The 25,973-nt window shown below is 38.3% G+C and overlaps 1 protein-coding gene across 2 annotated transcripts in view; it reads right to left on the bottom strand.

Annotated features, from left to right (window-relative positions):
- The window catches only part of lama5 (laminin, alpha 5), a 311,767-nt gene that overhangs the window by 222,299 nt on the left and 63,495 nt on the right, over positions 1 to 25,973 (bottom strand). For both annotated transcript variants that reach the window (XM_037977106.1, XM_037977105.1), the window contains exons 4-11: positions 25,182 to 25,300; positions 21,286 to 21,456; positions 20,278 to 20,375; positions 8,259 to 8,374; positions 3,402 to 3,520; positions 3,209 to 3,299; positions 2,954 to 3,088; positions 2,756 to 2,815 (exon numbers count right to left, since the gene is read on the bottom strand). In XM_037977106.1, the coding sequence (XP_037833034.1) occupies positions 2,756 to 2,815; positions 2,954 to 3,088; positions 3,209 to 3,299; positions 3,402 to 3,520; positions 8,259 to 8,374; positions 20,278 to 20,375; positions 21,286 to 21,456; positions 25,182 to 25,300 (909 nt within the window). The remainder of the gene's footprint in view (positions 1 to 2,755; positions 2,816 to 2,953; positions 3,089 to 3,208; positions 3,300 to 3,401; positions 3,521 to 8,258; positions 8,375 to 20,277; positions 20,376 to 21,285; positions 21,457 to 25,181; positions 25,301 to 25,973) is intronic.

The raw sequence follows: 25,973 nt of genomic DNA, 5'->3' as shown, positions 1-25,973 counted from the left end.
TTGCTCCTGCTCTGGATCCACGATGCCTTCTTTTCAATTCCTCTGGGATTTCTGGCTTCAGTTGTCGTATTATTTCTGCTTCTGCAATGTTAATAAGGTGCTCCCTGTTGTAAACCACCCTGTTGCTATGGTTACGCATCATAACAAAAGAGTACAATATAAAAAGTATTGGGAAAAATCAATCCAGCTGCACAGCATCAAAGACAAAAAGGTATAATTGTCCAAAAAAAAGCTATTTTCCAAGGAAAAACAAGAATGAAATTTGAAAACAGAAAATAAATCTTAACGAGATGTACAGAGCTACTCCAATGTGCTGCCACTCTGAGTCGGCGCAATTCAATTCCAAAGACAAAGATCGATCTTTCTCTTGATTCTCTGAAACAGACATCTCATTACTTGTTGATTATTTTTTGCTGCTACACAACGTTATCTGCTGTCAAACAGAAGAAGATTCTCTTTTGTTTTTGGGTAATACAAATTGAGTTTCACATTATTCAACTTGTTTTTAATGTAATGTCTAGGTATTAAAAAAAACAAATATTTAGCCTTCCCCACTACCCATTTATGTTGCTCTTATTTTGAAATGTAACCGACGCTAATGTCGAACCGGCTAACTGCCACCCGTAACTTCTTGCTTCTGTCTTCTGATACCATCGTCCAATCAAGTGTAGTTCTTTAGTAACCCCTTGTTTTTTTTCATCCAATCAGGTGTAATTCTGTGGTAATGCCTTGTTTTTTTCCCGTCCAATCAGGTGTAGTTCTGTGGTAACGCCTTGTTTGTTTTGTCCAATCAGATGTGGTTCTGGAGATAGGCCTTCCTGTGGGTCATACCTACTTGCTTTAGCAATTTCCCGTAATCTTTGATTGGATGAAAAAAGGCCTGTCTGTGATTGGCTGGTAGTGGCTCATTTACATACAGCTTAAGTTTTGAGAACAGAGTCAGAGCTGAGCGCGAGCTGTTTGTCACTGCACACTCAACTTGCTCATGCAACTTGGTGGCACAAAAATAACGCCATATAGGTCAGTAGTACAAACTGAACACAATTTTTGTTTTTCGGTTCAAATTGCAAACTTGCCACGGTGGCTGGTGCATTGTTCAAATTTACACGCCACTTCAAACATTTACCTGCATTTGGCCAGTGGTTGGTACCAATTTCCACTCCTAGATGTAACTGAATGAAAGCTGTGCTTCAATATAAACAAAGACAATATATGAATACAATACCAGCAGGTGGCCCTACAGGAGAAACCACCAAATATCTGTGAGGTTATACCCAAACCGTGTTCTGGACCACCTTATTTTATTCAAACTCAGTTCTGTTCACACCAGAATAGCTTTCAAAAACTCCCTCAAACATCTGACTTCCACCAAAAAAAAAGAAAAAAAAAATCTGTGCTGTCATCCGTCGTGGAGAAGTAGGCGAACCCAGAGTGCAGACTTCTAATAAAAAAAACTAACTTATTAACTAAAGAAATGAACAAAAACAAGGGCTGACGAGGCAGCAAAAACCAAAACGGCAAGGCGAGAGACAAAGGACCAGAGACCATGAACCACAGACAACAAGTGAGGGAATGGAGAAAGTGACCGGGTTTTAAAGACAGAGCAATAATTAGGAGAAGTGGGCACAGGTGAGTAATTACAAGTGTAGGCAGGTGGAGATGGGTGTGGCAAGTAAACAAGTGCAGACAGAGGAGGAGTGAATGATGCAAGAAAACAGAAGGTAAACACCAAACAAAGACAAAACATGAAAACAATAACCTAAAAATGCAAAAGAAATCACAAAGAAAAAACAACAAAAACCCATATCCTGACGTGCAGCTGAGAACAAAGGAAAATTCATTAAAAGATTCTGAGTCAAAATCCAGCTCCCATCATGTATTACCCCATTATGCTGTATTTGTTCCAGTTTTTGAGTTTATCACATTGTAATACCTGAACTCTCCTCTTTGCATGTTTTCTGAAATGAAAATCACTTTGGAAAAAACTTCTTTGACATTTACCAATGAAACGCTAGATGCTACTATACTATTAATGCTATAAATCCCACCAACTCTCTTCTCACTAAGTCTGACTCAGCAGCTGATAAACCCTTAAAATTCACCTGTATTCCCTTAAATTGTACATTTTTAAATTTTTGTGGCCTTAAAAGAGCTTGGATATAATTCTGCACCTTTCTTTCCTCTTTCAGTAGATGATGACTGTGCTGATCTGATTTCTGATCACCAGCAGATTCTGCTGGCTGCTGTTTATTTACTTCTGAAGCTGAAGCATTGAATGCACTGCCATTGCTTGTCTTTCTTCACCATCTCATTAGAGGAGCATATCAGTTGCATATTCCTTTGTGTTCTTGGCAGATGTACAGAACAAATATCCTGTTCACATGGTTGCTGCTGTGTACAAATTGTGTTGTGGGAGTCTATGTAGTGTATAAGCAAAATCTACACAGGGTTTTTTGGTACTGGTTCTGTGCTGTGTCTGATGTAACTCATGAAAAAATGATATTGAAGGTAAAAACTTGATTCTTAGCATAGCAGGACTCAACATCATTGAAAAAGCAATGAGTTAAAAGATAAGCTGTGGATTTATCTGATCACAGGCTGATTTGATTACAAACTGAAGTAGCAGAAATCTGATTCTTTCTGTTTTGTTTTATATCCTCGATCACAGTCTAAAATTATAACGTACAACTGCCAGTTTTAATCAGATTTATAAAAGCCTAATGAAGCTTTTTTATGGCCTAAATGCAGAACTTACTGATGATCTCTCCAGCTGGTTTGGCCTCACCATTGTTGTTGGGGGGATAGGTGGGGATAGCTGGAAAAGAAACAGAAATTTTCGGGTTAGGTTTAGGGTTAAAATCTTGGTAAAATTACTGCATTCAATTTCAGTAAAATGTTCCTGGGTTCATTTCAACACAAAACTAAGAAAGTAGGCAGCATTTCTGTAACTCACGGTAACACTCAGGGAAGTTGATAAAGCCACTGGCACAGGAGTCACAGTTCTCTCCAATGTAGTTTGGTTTGCAGAAGCAGTGACCGGTCAGATCCTCGCAGGTACCATCTGTAAACTCTGATCGACAATTACAGGCTGCAGGGACAGAGCAGGCAATGGAACGACACAGAGAAAAATCATTACCAATGATGAAGATACAAAACTACAATTAGAGAAATATTGACTTGCTGAAATACTCAGACAGCTGAATCTCACGTGAGCAGGCCAGAGGGGAGTCAATGAGGTGGTCAGGTGACCTGTAGTAGGTGGGGATACAGCGCTCACAGTTCACTCCTGTGGTGTGATGCTGCGAGGCAAAGATTTCATTAGATTTAGACTTTATCAAGACAATATTTATCTGCACTACTCACGAACACACAGCTTTACAAATCTGAGGAGCCCCAGCTACCTGGCAGTTGAGGCAGACCCCTCCTCCTCTATGGCGCCCGTGAAGGTCAAGGCTAGATCTCTTCCGGTCGACATCAGAATCGTAGTAACAGTCAAAAGAATGACGGTGACAGTTACATGCTAAAACATTTAATAACAAAAAAGAGGAGGTAATGTTAGAAATAGATGAAAAACTCCTAATGTAGGAAAGGCAAGTCAATGACTAAACTTGTTCTAATGTCTGTTGAGGCTCCACTATGATTGTGACAATAACGGATTAATTAATCCTTGTTAGCTTTCTGTTTATGTTAAATCAAAATCTCTGCCATTTTGAAATGTAGATAGTGTAGATTTTAAGTGGATGTAGGCCAAGTCATGCCTCTGCTGAATCATACCCACTGGTTGACATTCTGTACCAGTTACTGGTTACCACTTTGAATCCATGCACCTAAATGATTATTATTTAGATATAAATATATAAAAATAAATATTCATGTTAAAAGGTACCAGCTCCCCGCGACCCGGAATGGAGAAGTGGGTAAAGAAAATGGATAGATGGATATTCATGTTAAAAGCAGTAAGCGCTTACACACTGTAACCACAATTATTTACCCCAGTCACTTATCGTAAATACAGACGTTTCAGGTGATGGATGGATGCATATAGCTATAGTAATTTGCAGGCCTACACAGTCCATAAGGGCTGTCAACATGGAGACACTCAACAGGAAGGGACAGAGCATCTGTACATTCTGAGGAAACTGGGGTTCTTTAACATCTGCAGTAAACTGCTGTAAATGTTTTTCAGTATGTGGTGGCCAAAGTCCTCTTTTATGCTGTCGTGTGCTGGGGAGGAAACAGCAAGGAGACATACCAAGACTAAGCAGACTTGGGTTGGAGGATGGTTCTGTTGTTGGGATGGAGCTGGACTCAGTAGGGACCATAGCTATTAAGGTATATATGTGTCAGAACCATTTGTGCCTTGTAACTGTGAAGTTGAAGTTGCAGAGAGAAATCCTATAAGAGTTTTGTGTACATGTGTAAATATGGTTGTGTCACAACAGATAAGTTTGTGTGTGTGGATAGAGATATGTGTATGTATATAGTTTGTACATGTGCAAATAGATTGATATTATAGACAATGTGTGTGTGTGTGTGTGTGTATACACACATACACTTATATATGTATGTGTATGTTTATGTATGTGTATACATATATATATGTATATGTAGGTCTATATGAGATAGAGATGTTACGGTCCTGGGCCTTGTGGGCTGGGCTGCAGGTGTCGTGTGTCTGTCTTTCTGTGTTTGTGCTCCTCCTCTGTGCAAGTGTTGCTGATTTGGTGTTTTGGAGCACAGAGTATTTGGGGTTGGCTGTTTCCTCTCTGGCATCATTCCTTCACTCCTTGCTGCCTCCTGACACATGTGGGTCTCCGCTCTGCTGCCAGGTCTCATCTCCTCGCTTCAGCATGCACATTTTGAGTTTACCTTTAATAAATATTTCTGTTCGGCATGGTCTCCCGTTTTTATTGTGACTCTGAGCCAGTCATAACAGATCTTTATATAAAATAGATATGTGTATATATCAGATAGCAATATTATAATGTATATAGATAGAATTATTATAGATGTGTGTGTGTGTGTATGACAGTAATATAGATAATACTTTTATAAGCTAGAGATATTATTGTGTATATATGTATATATATATATTAGTAAAAATATAAAAAAATATATCATTGGCTCTGTGTTTTGCTAAACTTGTCATACATTAGAATATTTTATTGTTGTTTACCCCACCAAGAGTATTTAAATACGCTGAACCATGTGTTTAGCTTTAATAGCTGTATGTCAAAGGTTTACAGGAGGAAAAGCGCGTGAAAATGAGCAGTCAACTGTTAACTGAGTTAACGTTATTAGCTTTCAGATGCTAACCTCTAAGCTATTTTTGCTGCTTTGGCTGCTAAATCGCATTAGCTGAAGATTTTAAATCAATGTTTACTTCGTGGCTGGAGAGTCGTGTGTTTTTGTTTTGTTTTTCTCTTGTTTGGCCAAGAGTTTTTTCTTTTTTTTTTGAGTTATCTACCCAGATGATACCAGCATTACGTAACTGTTATAGTCAGCGTTCCTGCCAGTAAAAAAACAAAAGAAAACACAAAGACTCTGCCACTACAGCGTTGGGAGGAGTTCTCATCATCATGTCTCCTCCAGGACGTCTGATGATAACCAATAGTCTCTTTTTGTTCATTTCTAGAAGTTTCTAGACGATTAAGGCGCATAGTGATGCTGGGAGTCTGTGCCTGCGCAGTACAGAGGAGGCACTCAGATTCAGCTGATGCTCATTAGCAATGACTTATATACTAATATATATGTCATTGCTGATTAGTCCTGCATGATCGGAGGATTTTCACAAAGGATGCTGCTTTGTTGTGATGTATTTACAAAGATGAGTCCTTGCGGTTAAAGTAAAGATGTTACGAGGGCAATATCTGTCAGATGTGTGGGATGCTTCAGTCCAACAACAAATGCAGCATTTCCTGCTGAAATAGCAAATGTGCCAGTGGAACAGAACAATGATCAATTTGTGGGGAAAAGATCACCATCAGTATAATTTTATTTCTATATGTTATAATACATTTTGCACAACTGGGAGAAAAAAAAAAAAGAAAACAGTAAACCCTGCAAGATGGCGGACGTATTTCCTGCGCCCCTGCAGCCCATGCGGGGTCTACTCTTTACTTCCGGTTTGTTAATACTGAGTTCGGCAGCGCCTCCTGCTGTATGGCCATACGTACTACCCACAAGTCACAGGTCATTTTTCTGGCCTTTCAGTGAGGCAAATGGTGCAAAACCCCATCGCACAAACAAAGGAGGTGTGGCTTGTGAAGGAGGATTTGAGTCTCGCATCAGCAGTTTCGTGTGTTGCATTCACTGACTTGTGTCTGTGTTAAGGAAAAAATAATATAAAAAACATGTCTGTGTGAAGATGTTTATACAGATGTTCGAATTAGTTTTGCTCCATTGATTGGAGCATAAGTACTAAAGCCCGGATTTTATATTTTGTGACTTGTAGAATGGAATCTGTGACCCGTACTGAAGAATCTGTGAGGTGTAATAGTAGTTTTGTATCTGTGAGTGATAAACAAATATTCACAAGTTATTTATTTCCGACACAGGTATGTGGATTTGTTTTGCACCGTTTGTATCGGATCATTTTGCGCAAAACTGTAAGCGTATAAAAGTCTATTATTTTGAAGGACAGAGGTAAGTTTCTTCTCTGCAGCTAGGGGCAGTGACGTGTTCTTTCCTTTCCTTGGGTGGTGTGTTTGTTCTAGACCTGTTAGCAGTGTTAGCAAACGGAAGGGCTAATACCTTCGTTCAGTGGTCATATAGTTCCTCTACATGAGTGACCGAGTCAGTCTAGCAGAAATCAGACCTGTCTCGTTTGGGGTGTGCTTTATTGCGATGCTCCGAGTGTTCAGTGAATGATAAAAGTGAGTATTGTTTGTTTAAAACATGCCTGTGGTGATACACTTAGCATGACTGCTTCCTCCTGTCTTCGTATTTCCTCTTTAATAAGCAGGGTTTATCTGTTCACGTTAGTTTCTGAGTAAACCAATTTGAGTGTTTAGGTGGTTATGTATGCTGCAGCGGGCAGCCGCGGTGCCCCCGCTGAACGGTAAATTTGTTCGCTCCGTGAGGGGAGGGGGGAGCGGTGCGCCATTCAGGCTCTCACCCGTGTAATGTGCAAATTAACCAGTAGAAGGTGCTGTTTAAACCCCCTAAGCTGCTGAACACTTAGATCGTGACTTTGAGTTATTATTATGGTGTACAGCTCCTTTGTATCTTGTTTAAGTAATTCTTTTGTAAAGAGTTTATGTTTAAATATATTGTTTATTGTTGTCATTTACAGAACTGTTACACAATAAAGTGCACGGCGAGTGAAGCCAGCTAAAGAAGATAAACCATCTCTCTTATTATTCCTGTGTCCTGACCGACGCCGCATCTTGTTTCCTGCATACCACCACGAATCAGCACCCAAGAATTCTCTCCGTAACAGTAAGTGTAAGATTTTTTTAAAGTGTGACTCAAAGAATAGAATTTGTCTTGTACTTTTTGAAGAGGTGTAACTGCTGTTTTGTATTTGTGAAAGACTGAAAAAAAACTACAATTACAAAACTCTTACAGGACACTGCTGTATGTGTGACACAGGTCATTGTATTGTGTTTTAGGCATCTTTTTTTTATTTTATTTTTTAGAATAGCATTGCGTGGGTTCATTCTTCCATTCAGGCCACATTAAAGTTAATGGACAAATAAAACCTACATATATAAATTTTAAAAAAGGGACAATTTGTGAGGTGGATAACAATAGGTGCCTGCCTTAGGAAAGCATGAACAGTATCTAAAATCTAAAATCAGCAAAACAGTAGCTACAAGCTAAAAATGAAGGAAGTGTGGTAAAGTACATTTTAACAAGCACATAGTTTTACCAGGATTTGAAGATATCCTGATAAATGTCTAAGAGAACAAAAACAAACAGACAGGCAAAACATTATTGTCTGCCTCGCCTTTTGGTGGAGAGCAATAATCAGTAAACAGATGGAGCTTCTTATAGATAGTTAAACCAAAACTCTGGCACAGTCTCTGTTACCATGGTGATCTAACTGGGCTCAAAGACATCCTTCTTTGTAAGAGAAAAATCAGACTTTCAGCCATAAATGTTACGTCATAGTACAGTCATTTGATGAAGACTCATTCTGCTGAACCAACATATGAAACCCATTCTTCTGCAGGCTTCAGTGTTCACACTCTGAGTATGTGTGTATACCTTCCCACTTGAGTGAGTGTCAGTGAGAAGTACTGCAATCCACTCACGTTCACACTCGTTGGCACTGTAGGTCGTTGCAGGTTTCCATTGTAACTGGTGATATCCAGGACAACACTGGTCACAAGAGACACCACAAGTATTATGCTGACAGTCACACTGTAATCTGTAAACAAAAACAAAGTTGTAGTGACCCACTGAACAAAAACTTTATTTACACTTTACCTCAGGGTATAACAGTACACACAGACAAATAACTTGCTAAGAAAGATCCTCCTGTGAGCGACCTAAGTGTCTGATCTCAGTCTATATCCACTTGTTCTGAAAGACCCCAGAATTAACACCAGTCCAACACCTCTAAGTAGTAAGGGCCAGGGGTGGAAAATAGTGAAATACATGTACTCGTGTTATTGTAATTGAGTATCAATTTTGGTTGCTTTGTACTTTTATAGGTAATTATTTAAATCTATAATTTTACTTTTAGTTGAGTATGTTCCATTTGAAGTAAAATCCCATCCGTTACTGAGTAAAAAAACATGAACATGTACATTAACATGTACTTTAAAAACAGGAGGGAAAAAAAAGGGCACCATAGCACCCGCAGTGACTGGGTCTGTTCATTACCAGTCAGCTGTTGTATGATCCAGTTAGAAGTGATGACAACCTAGAAAGAAGGAGTTCACCTGGTAAATAAACTAATGGAGATTGTATGCAAACTACACTCACTCTGCGTGCTGCTTAGTGAAACTCTGCACACATGCACTTGTCGGTTCGTCACCTGTTATCTGGAGGATAGTTAAACCTCTACTTCAACCAAACACCAACTTCTGTTCAAGTTGAACTAAAAATAATGAAATAAAGTCCTGGAGCTCCTGGTCATGTTTAAGAGACACTCTGACTTTAAGTTAATGGAAGGAGGCTGCTTTATTTTGCTGTTAGGTCTGTTAGCTCACAGGGACTCAGACCTGCAGCCTGTGGAGGGGAGTTTAAAATACATTTGTTTGTTTCGTAAGTTAAAACAAGGCTTTTATATTTTATTAGGAAGCTTTGCAAAATCAGACATCAGTGCCTGACACTGCTAATGATGTTAGCTTTGAAGTAGTTTGTAACTAGTTAAGCTAATGCTTTAACCTTGAGAGCATCATTAACTCCTAAACTACTGTCCAAAAATATATCAGAAAATCAATAAGTGGACAGTACCTGGTCTAACTAAAGCATGCTGTCTGATGTGAAATAATAATGAATGTCTTGATATTAAATAAAAATAATTTATTTATTTGATAAGTGTAATAACAGTCTTTATCTCAGTAGACTAGCTATAGTGCCTATAAAATGTATTCACCCTCATGGATGTTTTGATTTTATTGCTGTCTCAAGTCAATCATGGTCAATATAAATTAGCCTTTTAGACAACAAAAAACTACTTTAATGTTAAAGTGAAATCTCATTTCTACAAAGTAATACCAATTAAATAAAAAATATGTAATGCAAAATAAGTGATTACATAAATAGTCACCCTCTTTAAAATGACTGTCCTAATTCGACTCAGAGAAAAGATTATTGAAAAGTACAAGTCAGGAATGGATACAAAATTATTTCCAAGGCCCTAAATATCCCCAGGTGTTTTGTGAAATTCACCATCGAAAAATGGAAGGAATATGGGAGAAGTGTAAATCTACCAAGAGCAGGTCATCCTCACAAATTGAGTGACCATGAAGAAGAAGAGAGGAGCCTGATAACTGAAAGCTCTGCGTCCCATTCTACTTTTAGAAACTTTAGAAACAACAAGAAAACCTGCAGTCTGAGAGCAAAAGGATCCATTATGAAAACATGCAATAATAAAATCTTTAATATAAGATGGAGTTTGGTTGTTGAGAGTGTAACAATTAGGCAGTTCAATCTTGAACTGCATACTTAAACTTACCATTTATCAAATCTTAACAACTGAAGGATAATATTTGTTCATCACTGGGAACTTTTTATCATAATGTTTACACCAAATAAAGAGGAAACTGAATTTTGTCTTTAAAGTTTTATTACAAAAATAAAACTAAATCAATAAATAAAATCAACAAACAATTAGGACGACTCAATAAAAATAAGACAAACACTAAGATTTTAGGGAACCTTTTGAGGTATGTCTATTAAGTAATCATTTTGAATGAGGATTTATCAAGATGCAACACAGCAACAATACTTTAATAATATGAAGTGAAATAGTGGTTTTTAATTTATCTAAACCAAAAGAATTCTTTAAACAGAATGTTTGAATTTTAGGATTAAAATTTCAAGTTTCTTACCCTCATGAGCTTATGGAATACTTTAAACTATTTTGGGTAATAGTTCGCTTTGAAATTTGGTCAGAAGATGTTATTAATTCTGCCAGATTGTCAAGTTAGTTGTGATGAAAAATCCGATTGGAAATAGATGTCATTAATCAATTTGCATAAGACAACATGAAATAGCCAGACCCAAAATTGCGTGTCACAAAGCAATCGAGATTCACTCAGGTCAGAATGAACTTTTCATAAAACTGTTAGTGAAAGATGACACTAGGTCAGAGGTCATAAAAAGGGGTGCTTCTTCATGCTACAAGAGCTTTGTATGTTGAAGTAAGATTTTAAATTCTATTCTGAATTTGACAGAGAGTCAGTAAAGAGAAGCTAAAACTGGATAAATATGATATTTCCTTAGAACTCTGGCAGCATCCTTTTGGATCAACTGAAGACTTTTGAAAGATTGTTTTTAACACCCAGGTAAAAAAAAATTACAATAGTCCAGCCTGGGAGTGATAAATGCATGGACCGGTTTTTCTGCATCATTTTGGGACAAGGTATTTCTAATTTTAGAGATATTGTTCAGGTGGAAGTAAGCAGTTCTGTTAACAGTTTTAATGTAGAGGATGAAAGGCATATCCTGATCTAAAATAACACCAAGGTTCTTTACATTAAAACTGGAGGCCAAAATAATGCCATCCAGAGGAAATGAAAGGCTGAAAAATTTATTCCTAAGATGTTCAGGTTCAAAACCCATAACGTCTGTCTTGTCTTTGAAAGCAAAATTTTAGGAGTCATCCAGGTTTTTTTGTCTCTAAGACATGCCTGTGATCTAAGGGAGGTCAGGTTTCATGGATAATTATATGAGTATCATCAGCATAACAATAAAAATTTATCCCAAACTATCTAATAACTTTACCTAATGGAAGCATTAATGAAGTAAAGAGTAATGGACCAGGCACCGAACCCCGAGGAACTCCATGACTATCTCTGGTGCATGAAAAAGATTATTAATATGAACAAACTGGAATCTATCAGATAAATATGGTTTAAACCATTTTAGAGCTGGTCCTGTAATCTCAATGTCATGTTCGAGCCTCTGTAATAGAATATTGTGATCAATTGTATCAAATGCAGCACTGAGCTCTAAGAAGACAAGTATAGACACAAGTCCACTGTCTGAGGTCATGAGGATATCATCAGTAACCTTTACCAGTGCTGTTTCTTTGCTATGATGAGCTCTAGACCCTGACTGAAACTCATCAGATTATTTCTGTACAGATGTTCACACAATTGATTTGCAACTAATTTCTCAAGAAGTTTGAGGTGGACAAAATACTGGATATAAGTCTATAATTTACCAGAGCTCCTGAATCAAGATCAGGTTTATTAAGTAAAGGTAATGAAATGAAAATACAATTGTACAATTAAAAACATAAACTGGATATTTACCTTTTAAATTTCTCTGTTTATACTTAGGGCAACTACTTTCTCAGTGTAGGATTATAGAATTTACAGGTTTTACTTGAATGCACCGTTAAGTTATTACACCATCTACATGCAGATCCATAAAAAGATGTAAAAACACACGTTTTTTAAAAAGTAATCAGTAGCACAGATAACGACAGCATATTTTAATCCATCTAAAAGCCCTGCTCTACTGCTCTTTGGCCAGTATCACACACTGTTCAACCTGTATTTGAAAAGCACTTTGTAAAATTTCTCAATCTTTCTGTTGGTGATACCGTGACCCTGCAACTGACTGCGAGCTATCAATCCCTGTGAACTGGTGCATCTCCAAAACATTCCCAATGGGATGTAAGTGAGGCATGAGGTACTGCACAGAACCTTCAATCTCCCAGGCGTCAGATGAAGAACCCAAGCTTGAAAAGAAAGTGTTACCACTCACTCAGTCTTAATAACTCAAAAAAGCTGTTTCCAGGATGCTGGGGTCACAGTGTGAACACATCAGATCAGCAGTTCACGAGACTCTACCATTAATTATGACATTTTTCACATCATCTCCTCTGTTTTCTTTTCTTTTCTCTGAAATCCCTCTTTTTGCCCCAAATCCCTTATGTGTAAAAAGTGATTTAAGACGAGGGCTGCATCACTACCTGTGCACTAGACTGTCTCCAGGTGCATTGAACAAGTCTGAACAAGAGTGACCAGACTGCATGAAGGATTGCATGTGTAAGCAAAGGAAAAGCACAGAAGTACAGCACAACTACATGTGTGTACATGAATAAAGAATCAGAAACACAGCAAACAAACAGACAGCTATGTCTGCCTCTGGTGGATTAGGCAGGCTTATTTACAGCCACCAGGGAGGAATACTTCTAAGGGAGAAAATAAGCTCTGCATACACCTTTTTATGTACGCTAAAATTCCATACACACTAAATACTTCACACATATGCTCTTAAGTTAATGACACACTTTCAAAGACATGTATTTACCTGGAAATCTCTTGCACATACTGTCTACAGTACAGTATTCTTGTATATTAAAACAAGCTTCATATTGCCTCAAAGACAAAAACTGATTTAGATGTGGGCTCTAAAATAACCTTTTCTCTCTGTTATCCTTGTCTCTGCTTCTCAGTTCCTCTTTCATAAAACTTTGTGAACACAACGAAAAAAGCCCAATATCTTTGCATCTCTTCTAGCCTCCCACTTTTCCTGTTGGACATCTCTGTATATAACTTTATGTGTATTTAGTACAAAGTTTTGGATTTAAAGATTAGAAGGGCAAAGATGAGCTGACACAACTAAGAAGCTGATTTTCACATTAATGGGAAATGTCATAGGTACCCAAGACCCCAAGACTGAAAAAATGTACCCTAAAACCTGTTAGCAGAGGGAAAAGTAATGAATTTAATGAAGCTCTATGGGATCTTCGGGATTCTGGGATATTTTTTACAAGACAACCCTGATTTATACTTATTTATACTCACATTTCCAGCTCTTAAGGTAGTATCTCACAGGGCTGTGACTGTTCAAGACAAGCCAGTGACTCACACACAAAAAGAAATAGTGAATTTTTCATTGTAGTATTATTGAATTATGAGTGTTTGTGACCAACAAGATGTGTGGCTGCATTTTGAGCAGCCAATTTTGGAAAATCATAGTCTATTTCCATGTAAAACTTGTAAAAATGTATTTTTGGCTGCCCACATCATACCCAAGGCAGCCTGCTTTGTAACCACCTTGGCCACCATTGCAATGTTTTTGATTTAATCTACTGGAATATACTTCAGAATCTAAAAAATGGACTAGTTTTTAATAAATTACTATTTATCATCAGCATGGTTTTTAACCCCTCAGAAGAATTGCCACCTTCGTAGAGAGTGTTGTGGAATTTTCTTTAAAAAAGAGGACCATGAAGAGTTTTGTCTTAGGATAATTTATTTAAGCTATATAGCTGAGAATTACTGAGCTGAGTTCAGTCAGCAGAGTGAGTCTGGCAAAAGAACAAAAGCCCCCCCTTTAAATACGCAGCTCTACACACTCCACAACTGCTGTGTCTACAAACCCAAGCTTGTTCTTGGTGCGTGTTGGCTAGTGGTGTTCCTTGTCTCTGATTCTGTTTGTGGTGTTCATTAACAGCATCTCAAGATGCAGCTGTGGAGAGCAGTGTGTTTGGTTTGGGAACCTCAGTGTCACGTTTCTGCTTTTTGCGAAAGATGTGGTTCTGTTGGCGTCTCCATGACCTTTAGCATGCACTGGGAAGATGTGCAGCTGAGTGTGAAGCTGTTAGGATGAGAGTCAGCCCAAAGTCCAAGGCCATGGTTCTCAACCAGTAACTGGTGGATAGCTCCTTCCGGGTTGGGAATGAGTCTCTGCCTCACATGGAAGAGTCCAAGTATCTGGGAGCAATGTTCATTAATGATGGTAGGATGGAGTGGGAGATGGATTGCTTTGATTGTCGTGGTGAATAAAGAGTTGAGTCTAAAGGCAAAACTCTAAATTTACTGGTTCATCTTTATTCCAACCCTCACCTATGGTCATGAGGTTTGGATTATGACCGAAAGAATGAGATGAAATGAGCCTCTTTTGTAGGGTGGCCAGGCTCAGCCTTAGATATAAGGTGATAAGCTTCGTCATCCGGGAGGAGCATGGAGTACAGCTGCTGTTCCTTCACATTGAAAGGAGCTAGTTAAGGTTGTTCGAGCACCTGTTTAGGATGCCTCCAGGACTCCTCCATTTGAAGTTTTTTTTGGCATGTCCCACTGGTAAGAGACCTTGGGGCAGACTCAGAACTCCCTGGACAGAATTTGTATCCTCCCTGGCCTGGGAAGCTGGAGAGTGTCGCTGGGGAAAGGAATGTCTGGGTTCTTCTCCTCGATCTGTTGCCTCCGCGACACAATCATGGATGGATAGATGGATGGATTGATGTTATTTTGACCTGGACATTCAAGGCTGTGCTCTCAGATGTTTTCTGTTATAAGGAGAGCTAACATGCAGGAGTCAAAATACAGTTCTGGTGCTCTATATTTATGAAAACTTGACTGATATAAAAAGAAGGTCAGCAGGTGTACTTTAACTTTAAAAACTTGTTTTTTAGGGCAACAAATCAAATTAAACGATTGAACTGTATCTCAAGGGAAATCACTGTTTTTTTGAGTACTTTTTATTTGTACACCCTCATTATTTATCAGATCTCAACAACTGGATGTTGAATTTTTCATTACAGGGAGTTTCATTGTATCTTCATAATAAAAAAATAGCAAAATAGTTATTGCAAATTTTAAATAAATCAAAACAAAATTAACACAGCAATAAATTTGAAGAATTTGAAACATCTTTATAACGCCACAACCACATCAATCATTTTCAGAAGACATGTTGACTACGGTTTTCTCTTATCTTTGTTTATTTGAACACACACACACACACTGCTATTATGTGCTGGACTGTCTCAGGGGCATCTTTGCACAGCCTGCATCTTGGGTCCTGTCTGGTATGATAGACACCAGCCTCTATTGTTCTTGTGCTGCTATGATTATTGATATGTTGTCTTTCAGTCCAGCCCTCTCCTAGTCATTGGTAGAATTTGTTGATATCAGCCACCTCCTCAGTCTGCAGGTGGCATGCAAGAGCTTATCTTTCCATGATGGTTCCTCTTATTTCTCCGCTTCCACATTGGCTTTCTGCTGCCTGAGACATTCATTTAGAAGTTTATCATTAGGGGCTATCTTCCTGATGTACTTAAAGATCTTGGTTGTTTCATCCTTTTATAGTGGCTCTGATGCTCACTAGTCCTCTGCCTCCCTCCTTTCTCTTAGTGTAGTCTCAGGGTGCTAGACTTAGGGTGAAACCCTCTGTGCATTGTGAGGAGTTTTCATGTCATGACTTCTATTTGGCTTCTATTTCTTCTATTGGCAAGGGTATCTGACTGGCACATCATATGTGATGATGGCTTAGATCTTGCCATTCAGGTGGCCTTACTCTCTGTAGGCATTTGGTGGAGGGTGATTTCCATTTCCTTGTGGCCTCATCATGGTTGCCATTTGGTGGTGCAACATAACATTCCAATGTTATTGCTGCATATCTTGGTGTCTTATTCATTTTTGGTATACAGATGAGCTCATTCATGTAGAGGAGGTGACTGATGATTGTTCCACTTTGGAACCAGTATCATCATTTGGCTGAGGTGGTTCAGGGACTAAAGTATATGTCACATTTGATGTTGACTTGTGCAACTGGCTTTGAACTGTCCTCTACATTACCATTGAGTTTTCAATGAAGGCTTTAAGTGTCATGTTGATGCATTCCTTTACTCCAATGGTTCCCAACCTTGGTCCTTGAGGAACACTATCCTGCATGTTTTCTTGTGTGTCAAATCTGGAGCGAGGGCTCGAACCAGCAACCCTCCGATTACAGGACAAACCCCTACCTCCTGAGCCACCACCGCCCCACAACTAAAACATGCAGGATGGTGTTCCTTCAAGAACCGGAGTTGGGAAGCACTGCTTTAGTCAAATGGTGCACAGGTTTTTGTGTTAATATTTACACTGTTTTATATAAGTCAACTTTGTCAAGGCTAGTTTTTATAGTTTATTTTTTTTAATAATTATGTTAAACCAAAATTGCAAAGTGTTGTCTAATTTTCAGTAGTGGATTTTTAGTAAACTTCTTTTTATTACTTTTGTCAGTTTTTCATTCTTTAACGAAAGGGTATGAACAAGTTAGTCTGTGTCTGTCTATATGAAATAAAAATAAAAAATACAACCACTGGAGGGTTGTCTGACCTTAGGGTGAAATAAATTGACCTTATCTTAAAACCTTTGGGTGTTAGCCAACTTCCTTGAACATTATATGCAAAATCTTCTGAATATTAAAACAAAGCTATTGAAATATTCTGCCAGCTGATGTTTTCCTAATTCAAACTGAAAGTGCAGGGTCAGTTTGAACAGACAAAACTATGCAGATGGCAAAATGTTTTCAACTCACAGAAACCAGTCCAGTTGCTTTGTTTAAAAACTTGTCATATTATAGATCAGAAGTCCCCAATCCCCAGGCCGTGGACCAGTACCGGTCTGTGGGTTATTTGGTACCGGGCCACAGAGAAAGAATAATTGACTTACAGTATTTCCGTTTTATTTATTTTCGAAGTCTGAATGACATTTACTTTGAAAAACTGACCGGATTCTCTCCACTACATCCGTCTGTGACTCACTCTTGATGGGTGTCAAAATGCTTATCTAGGTCACGTGAGACATTACCACTAAAAACAAACCCACAAGCTAGCAAAATAAGTAAAAAACAAAGGTCTCTGGAAGCCCTAGATGGGACCGTCTCGTTACTGAGAAACAGGCACAGGGCTCCCACTGACTCAGCCTTCTGGTGAGTTGTATTCATTGTGCACTTTATATTTGTGGTGTATCTTATTTTAAAGGGCATGTTTAAAAGTTGCCATATTGACATACCCCGTTTTCATGCCAGTCGTATCATTTTATTTTGTTATATTTATCCGCCACACCTTTAAAGGCCGGTCCGTGAAATCACTGTCTGATAATGAACTGGTCCATGGAGCTAAAAAGGTTAGGGACTGCTGTTATACACTCACTGGCCACTTTATTAGGTACATCTGTCCAACTGCTCATTAACACAAATGTCGAATCAGCCAATCACAACTCAATGCATTTAGGCATGTAAACATGGCCAAGACGATCTGCTGCAGTTCAAACCGAGCATCAGAATGGGGAAGTAAGGTGATTTAAGTGACTTTGAACGTGGCCTGGTTGTTGGTGCCAGACGGGCTGGTCTGAGTATTTGAGAAACTGCTGATCTACTGGGATTTTTATGCACAACCATTCCTATGGTTTACAAAGAATGGTCCAAAAAAGAGAAAATACCTAGTGAGCAGCAGTTCTGTGGGCACAAATGCTTTGTTGATGCCAGAGGTCAGAGGAGAATGGCCAGACTGGTTCGAGCTGATAAAACGGCAAAAGTAACTCAAAATAACCACTCATTACAGCCGAGGTATGCAGAACAGCATCTCTAACTGCACAACACATAGAACCTTGAGGTGGATGGGCTACAGCAGCAGAAGACCACACCAGGTGCCACTCCTGTCAGCGAAGAACAGGAAACTGAGGCTACAATTTGCACAGGCTCACCAAAATTGGACTATAGAAGATTGGAAAAACATCGCCTGGTCTGATGAGTCTTGATTTCTGCTGCGACATTTGGATGGTAGGGTCATAATTTGGCGTCAACAACATGAAAGCGTGGATCCATCCTGCCTTGTATCAACGGTTCAGGCTGGTGGTGGTGGTGCAGTGGTGTGGGGGATATTTTCCTGGCACACTTTGGGTCTATTTGTACCAATTGAGCACAGTGTCAACGCCACAGTGTACCTGAGTATTGTTGCTGACCATGTCCATCCCTTTATGACCACACTGTACACATCTTCTGATGGCTATGTCCAGCAGGATAACGCGCCATGTCATGAAGCGCGAATCATCTCAGACTGGTTTCTTGAACACAACAATGAGTTCACTGTACTCGAATGGCCTCCACGTTACCAGATCTCAATCCAATAGAGCAGTGATTCCCAACCCTGGTCCTCGAGGAACACTATCCTGCATGTTTTTGTTGTTTCCCTGCTTTGACACACCTGATTTGAATGAGGGAGTGATTAACAGGCTTCTGTAGACAGAAAGGACCTGCTGAAAAGCAGGGAAACATTGAAAACGTGCAGGATAGTGTTTCTCGAGGACCAGGGTTGGGAACCGCTGCAATAGAGCACCTTTGTGATGTGGTGGAATGGGCGATTGGATGGAGGCCGACAAATCTGCAGCAAGTGCGTGATGCTATCATGTCAATATGGACCAGACTCTATGAGGAATGTTTCCAGTACCTTGTTGAATCTATGCCACTAAGGATTAAGGCAGTTCTGAAGGCAAAAGGGGATCCAACCCGGTACTAGGAAGGTGTACCTAATAAAGTGGCCGGTGAGTGTAGATAACTGAAAACCTATACCAGGAGTCTGCAAACTTTACAATCTCCCACTGAATCTAATGTACCCGGAGCTGCTAAATGTATATGAAGGTTGAAACAATGTAGCACAAGTCACTGAATGGCATATAAAAACTATATACTCTATAAAAGCCATAGTTTGTTACATTATAAAAAAAAACATTTCTAATAAATTGACATTTATTGTAAATTTTACTTGTTAGGGCAAAAGAAAAGAACAAATTTTTGTGCAGAAGGAAAAATCTATCTTATTTATACTTCTTTTGATAACATTCAAACACTAAACTCTGCATGTCTCTGTGAGTCCTTTCTATTTTCGTGGAAAATGAATCATATAGGCATTCCACTTTGAAAGAAGAAAGCATAAACTAATAAATTATTAAAGTGAACAAAAAATAGGCCAATTTGACATTTATTGTGAATAAGTGGATTTCTTCTAATAAAGACAAACCCATAGATTTATGTTAACGTTTAAATTTTCATCCAAAGCAGGCCTTTACTTCTAAAATTTACTGTTAACAAAACAATTTGCCAAATTTTTCTAAAATCATCTCTAATTTCATTGTCGTGTCAGGAATTGGGTGTCTGCCCGCCACCCCAGGTTGCAGTCTTCACTGGGGATGGACAAAGTCCTGGAGGGGGCTAAGATGAATCACACCACGGGTCGCACCCACCTCCTCTGGAGAGCACAACCCCTCCACCTCCTACGTGAGCCCTTTCATCCAACTGCAGCTCTCCCTGTGTCTCCAGATGCTGTCACTGCAGCACTCCCCATACCCAGGGCCATTCCTTAGAGTTTTGCGTTGGCCTGTTTTTGGTGCCCAAGATTATTTCCTGTCTGTCTCAACTCTAGTACTTGAGGAAAAATATTGATACTCATGGTCAAATCTTACTCAGCTACAAGTAAAAGTTGCTCAGTCAAATGTTTACTCAAGTTAAAGTACTGAAGTACTTAATTCTGAAAATACTTAAGTATTCAAAAGTACATGAATTTAAAAATACTTAAGTATTCAAAAGTACAAATTCTATTTTTTATTATCAGTACATTGCTGTATTGTTTTGAGTGATTTTACAGAACCTTGTAATTCTGAAACCAACTGATGATGTACTGACATGTAGAGCCAAATGCAATAAAAAACAATGCCAGCTATTTTAATTTTATAATTATTATTATTTTATTATTTACAACATCCCCCCCCATACCCCCAGCTGCATGTTGTTCCAGAGCCACAGGTTACAGCTCCATGACCTACACCAGCATACACTGTATGTAGTTAATTTACCAGTTTAGAGGAGTTAGTTTCTTACTTGTAAGGGTCATTAGGATCCTTGGCATTGCAGGCCTCAGCATGTCCATTACACACACAACGTCCTCCAATACTGATATCTTTGATGCTGTAGTAATACTGGAAGAAATCAACAAAGCCCAATTTAATATTGTTGGTACATCTGACATAAAAAGAACTACAATTGTTAACATTTTTCTCTTTGATGACAAGATTGTTAATTTGAGAGCTTACCATGAAGAAAATGAGATCTTATGTCTTCAGTAAACTATTTATAAAGATAATTTTGGTGAACATTAAGGAAAATTACCTGCATTTTCCCAGGATAAAATGTAGCAACCTTACAGTTGAAATAACATTAATGATAAAAATAATATTAATAATAAAAATTATTACAGGGTACACTCTGGACAGCTCACAAGTCTATCACAGGGACCCATGGAGACAAATGAGACAGAACCATTCCCATTCGCACTCTCACTCACACCTTGGGACAATTTAGAGTTTCCAATTAATCTAACATGCAACAACAACAACAACAATAATAATAATTAACAATAATGTGATTAATAAAATACATTATATTACATTTCTATTTTGATACAAAGTTATTTTGTCGATAGAAAATAATCATACTTTTAAAAAAGTCGCTTTTTCCCTCAAAGCAGACATTTTGATGTTTGAAAAACATAATTTGGATTGAATGTTTGAGTGACTATGTATAAAATGTATACTTTATTGCAGAATTTAGTCCTCTGCTGAAATAGTTATTTTAAGTTTGAATTATCTATAGTAATAAGTAAACTAATACTTTCTTGTGCTGTTTTTTTAGAAACACAGCGAATAAATAAACCCTAAACTGGACATCTTTATTGGGAGCACAACTTCATACCTCGCCACTCTAAACCAGTTAATTTCCTGGAGAACACTGAATCTCTCCTTTACACAGTGATGAATGTAGCGCCTAGCAAGATGGCCGCAATAAATCTTGCCTAGTGCTGTCAGTGGCCATTCAGTGGCAATGCATTACCCTGCGGGTGACAGTGGGATCACGGAGTGCCTTGCCCATCAGGTGCCCCAACAACGTGTTGGTTCTCAGAAAGCGCAGCCGGATGTTGGTGGCCTTAGTAAACTCTCTCAGCACTGGTGAGTATGAGAAGTTCATGGCCCCAGGACGACCGTTCACCAGGGACACCACAATCTTACAGAGGGTGGGAGGGGAAACACATCATCATTTAAGACACAAGTAAGAAATATAAACGCTATTGAGCACTAAATAAAAGAAAACAAACTGCATCAAACAAATCAATGCAGGAAATAGTAAAAATGTCTTTTATACAATCTGTATTTGACAGGATTAAAAAATTTCCCCCTTTTTAGATAAAAATCTTTAAATGTTTGTAGTTCCTCATTGTAAAACAACAGTTTTTGTAGAAAACTAAGGTTGAACTGAGACATTTGACATTTGTATTATTCTGCTTGGTGTTTCCAGTTTATTCTTACACTCCTTTTCAATTGCAACAAAAAGCAAAACAAACAAAATCAAAACGTGAAGCACCACTCTCATTACAGATAAAGTGGGGATACTCAGTGACGTATCCCTTGTCTGATTGTCAGCACCCATTCTTGACAGAGACTTGGCTGAGTGAGGCAGAGTCAGCTGCTCTGTCAGAGCTTTTACCAACAGGCTGCTGTTACTTTAACTCTACACAAACATTGGCATTGGTAGGAACTGCAGCAGTGTATAAAAATTATTTTAGTTGTAAACAGTGTTTTAAACAGCTTGAATTCACCAGCTTTGAGCTGACCTACTTTGAGGTTACATTAGTAACCTCAAAGTAGGTCTGATGACCAGCTGCTCCTGATCATTCCCAAGTGTAAGCAGAAGCTTAAAGAAGACGGGGCCTTCTCTGTTAGTACCACTAAGTTATGGAACACTCTGCTTTTGCACATTCGACAGGCCCCTTCACTGTCCATTTTGAAAACCCATTTGAAAACTTTTTTTTACTCAATGTCCTTTAACCCAACTGAGACTTGATTTTACTTAATTTTTACTGATATTGAATTGATCTGTGTTTGGAATTTAATTTTTAACTCATTATTGTTATTTTACTTTTATGCTTCTTTTATTTTATTTGTTACTGATGTTCACCACTTTGTTCCAACTGTGGCTGGTGTTAAAGCACTATATAAATAAAGATGATGATAATGATGATGACATCTGTACTATGACACTTAATTATTAATAAATCAATTCCATTCAGTGTATTTAAATAGCGCCAAGACACAACAAAGGTTGTTTCAGGGAACTGTACAAAACATTTACATACATCACAAAAACCATTTAGTAAAAGTTATCTATCTAAGGAAACCAGCAGATTGCGTTGAATCTTCACTTCATCGCAGTCTCCCATTCTGAGCAGCACATTGGCAACAGTGGAAAGGAAAAACTCCCTTTTAACAGGAAGAAACCTCCAACAGAACCAGGCTCAGGATGAGCAGCCATCTGCTTCGACCGGCTGGGGTTAGAGAGGACAGGAAAGAGACACAGACAAACACAGAACAACTGGTCCAGGAGTAGTTTCTATTCGAAGAAAGACAAAGAAAAACACAAGTTAATGATAGAAATAATTACAGTAGAGCAAGTAAAGACAGCAGCAGAGTGAGAAAATGTGGTCAATTTTTCCTCCAGCAGTTTAAGCCTATAACGGAATATCTAAGGGATAGTCCAAGAAATCCAAGCCAATTCTAACTATAGGTTTCATCAAAAAGGAAAATCTAAAGCCTTGTCTTTTAAAGTAGACAGAGGGTCAACCTCACAGACAGAAACTTGAAGATGGTTCCACAAGAGAGGAGCCTGATAATTGAAAACTCAGCCTCTCATTAAGGTCTTGATGGAGCTTCATTGTTGAGAGCTTCATATGTTAGGAGCCAAAGGAGAGAAACTAAAACTGGAGAAATATGAGCTCTCCTTCCAACTCTCATTAGAACACTAGCAGCAGCAATTTGGATCAATTGAAGACTTTTTAAAGAGTTTTTGGACACCTAGATAATGAAAATTTACAATAGTCCAGCCTAAATGCGATAAAAGCATGGACCAGTTTTTCTACATCATTTTGAGACTAGATGTTTCTAATTTTTGTGATACAACATAGGTGGAGGAAAGAGGTCCTGCTAACATTTTTAATGTGGGGCTTAAAAGACATGTCTTGATCAAAAATAACACCAAGGTGTCAGGATTAGGGTATTTTGAGTAATTTTTTGATCTTCTGTATTTGATTTCTGTTTGTGTTCTTGTAATCATTGAGTTAAGTTTGTTTCTTGTGTGTGTTCCTTGAAATGTCTTTGCCTTTGCCTTCTCTGTTCCCTGTGCCACTATTTACCTGCCCTCAGTTCAGTAGTTATCTAGTTAGCCTGCCATGCCCTCTTCACCTGATCCACCTTATCTGTCACCCGATATGTAGTCAATCTTCCACTTACCCTCAGCCTTTATATTCGGTCACTTCCATTACATCCTTGTTCGTTTATTGTGCCATTCATGGTCTAATCTAATTAACTGATTGGATACATTAGGTTTCATAGATAAATATAACTGAGTATCATCAGCATGATAATGAAAATTTATGCCATGCTGTCTAATAACTTGACCGAATGGAAGGAACTCCATGACTAACTCTGGTGTATGAAGAAGATTCATTAATAATGTGAACAAACTGGAATCTATCAGATAAATATGATTTTAATAATTTTAGAGCTGTTTTTGTAATCCCAATATGATGTTCAAGTCTCTGTAATAGAATATTGTGATCAATTGTATCAAATCCAGTCCTGAGATCTAACAGGACAATTATAAAAACAAGTGCAGTCTGAGGACTGGACAATATCATTAGTAACTTTCACCAGTGCCGTTTCTGTACTATAATGAGCTCTAAACCCTGACTGAAACTCCTCAAAGAGATTATTTCTGTCCAGATGTTCACACAACTGATTTGCAACTATTTTTTTCAAGAATTTTTTTAGATGAATGGGAGATTAGATATGGGTCTATAATTGGCCAGAACTCCTGATTTAAGATCAGGTTTCTTTAGTAAAGGTTTGATTACAGCAACCTTAAAGCTCTGTGGTAAATAACCATTCATTAGAGACAAATTAGGCAGATCCAAAATGGGAATATTAATTATGGGAAATACCTCTTTGAACAGTCTGGTTGGGATGGGAACTAACAGACTTGTTTGGATGAAACAGTTATTTTTGACAATTCAGAAAGCTCAACGGAACAAAAACACAAATCAGGTTCTAGTGACACTTTTAAATCTGCCTTATCTGACAGGGAATCAGAGACAATAGTAGGAAGGCTGGTGTGAATTTTCTCTCTAATTGAAATAATTTTATTTATAAAAAATCTCATGAAGTCAACACTACTTAAAATTATAGGGAAACATGGCTCAACAGACAAAGGACTTTTCATTAGTCTAGCTACAGTACTAAACAGAAATCTGGGGTAGTTATTATTCTCTTCTATTGAAGTTGAATTAAATACAGTTCTAGCCTCACAAAGGGCTTTCTTGTATGTTAGCAGGCTAGTAGAAGAAGCCGGAAGAGAAGCAGAAGCCATACTGAGCTAATGCTAGCTAGAACTAGCAGATCCCAAATACACGGATCAAAACCAAGAAGTGTTGAAAAACAAAAGGTGTCTCAAGCACAATGCAACAGTAGAAAACAACTGTATGGTATACTATACTATATGATGGTATACTAGAATGTAGAACTGTGTTAGATAAATTCAGTAAATCAAAATAATCTGCAAGCAAACAAATTGCAGCAGCTACGAGCTGGCAAAACAGGAAGTGACACAATACGCCTTACCACGAACATCAGTCCTACTATAGATGATGTCATTAAAAATTTATAAACAAATGAACTCACCTCTCCATTTTCCAGCGGCACTATCCGTGAGTACTCGGTGGTGCAGATAATGTCACCATCAGTGTTGATTCTCTCAATGGTCCTCTGTCCAAAACGCTCGATGCAGTCTCTCTTAGAGGCTACACACACACACATACACAGCAGACATGAATACAAAGAAGAAAAAAAATAAGATGAGAATAAATTATTACCATATAAACGTATATACAAAATCTTAAGACCAGTCAAAAAATTGCAAGAATTTGCATTTTGCACTATTAGATCTTAAGAAGGTTCTAAATAGAGCTTCACAATATTAAAGGAGAAAAATCAGTGCAAGAGACAAAAACGTTTGAGCAGGGAATTTTCTGCAAACTGCATTTACACTCAAACATGATTTTATCCGCTGATCAAAAGTTTAAGGCCATAGTCTTTAAAAGCCAAAAGCTGTGCAAAAATCTGGATTCCATGTCATTTTCTGTCAAGTCTTTACACTGTCAAGACCTCCTGATGGCAAAAGCAAAAAAGCTCACTGACTTTGAACGTGGTAGGATTCTTGAGCTGCATAAGCAAGGCCTCTCACAACGTGCCATCGCTGCTGAGGTTGGACGCAGTAAGACAGTCATTTTGCATTTTTTAAATTATCCTTAGGGTTATGGAACAAAAAAGTCAAGCGGTAGACCCAAAAAACTTCCACCAGCTCTGAGCCACAGGATCCGATTGGCTGTCCGTCAAGACACGGGACGATCCTCTACCCAAGGCCATTACTGGTGCTGACTGCAGCCCAATAACCATCAGACGGCATCTGTGAGA

Source organism: Kryptolebias marmoratus, linkage group LG8 (assembly GCF_001649575.2).
Source record: "Kryptolebias marmoratus isolate JLee-2015 linkage group LG8, ASM164957v2, whole genome shotgun sequence".
NCBI lineage: Eukaryota > Metazoa > Chordata > Actinopteri > Cyprinodontiformes > Rivulidae > Kryptolebias > Kryptolebias marmoratus.
This window is presented reverse-complemented; position numbering and strand designations above follow the sequence as displayed.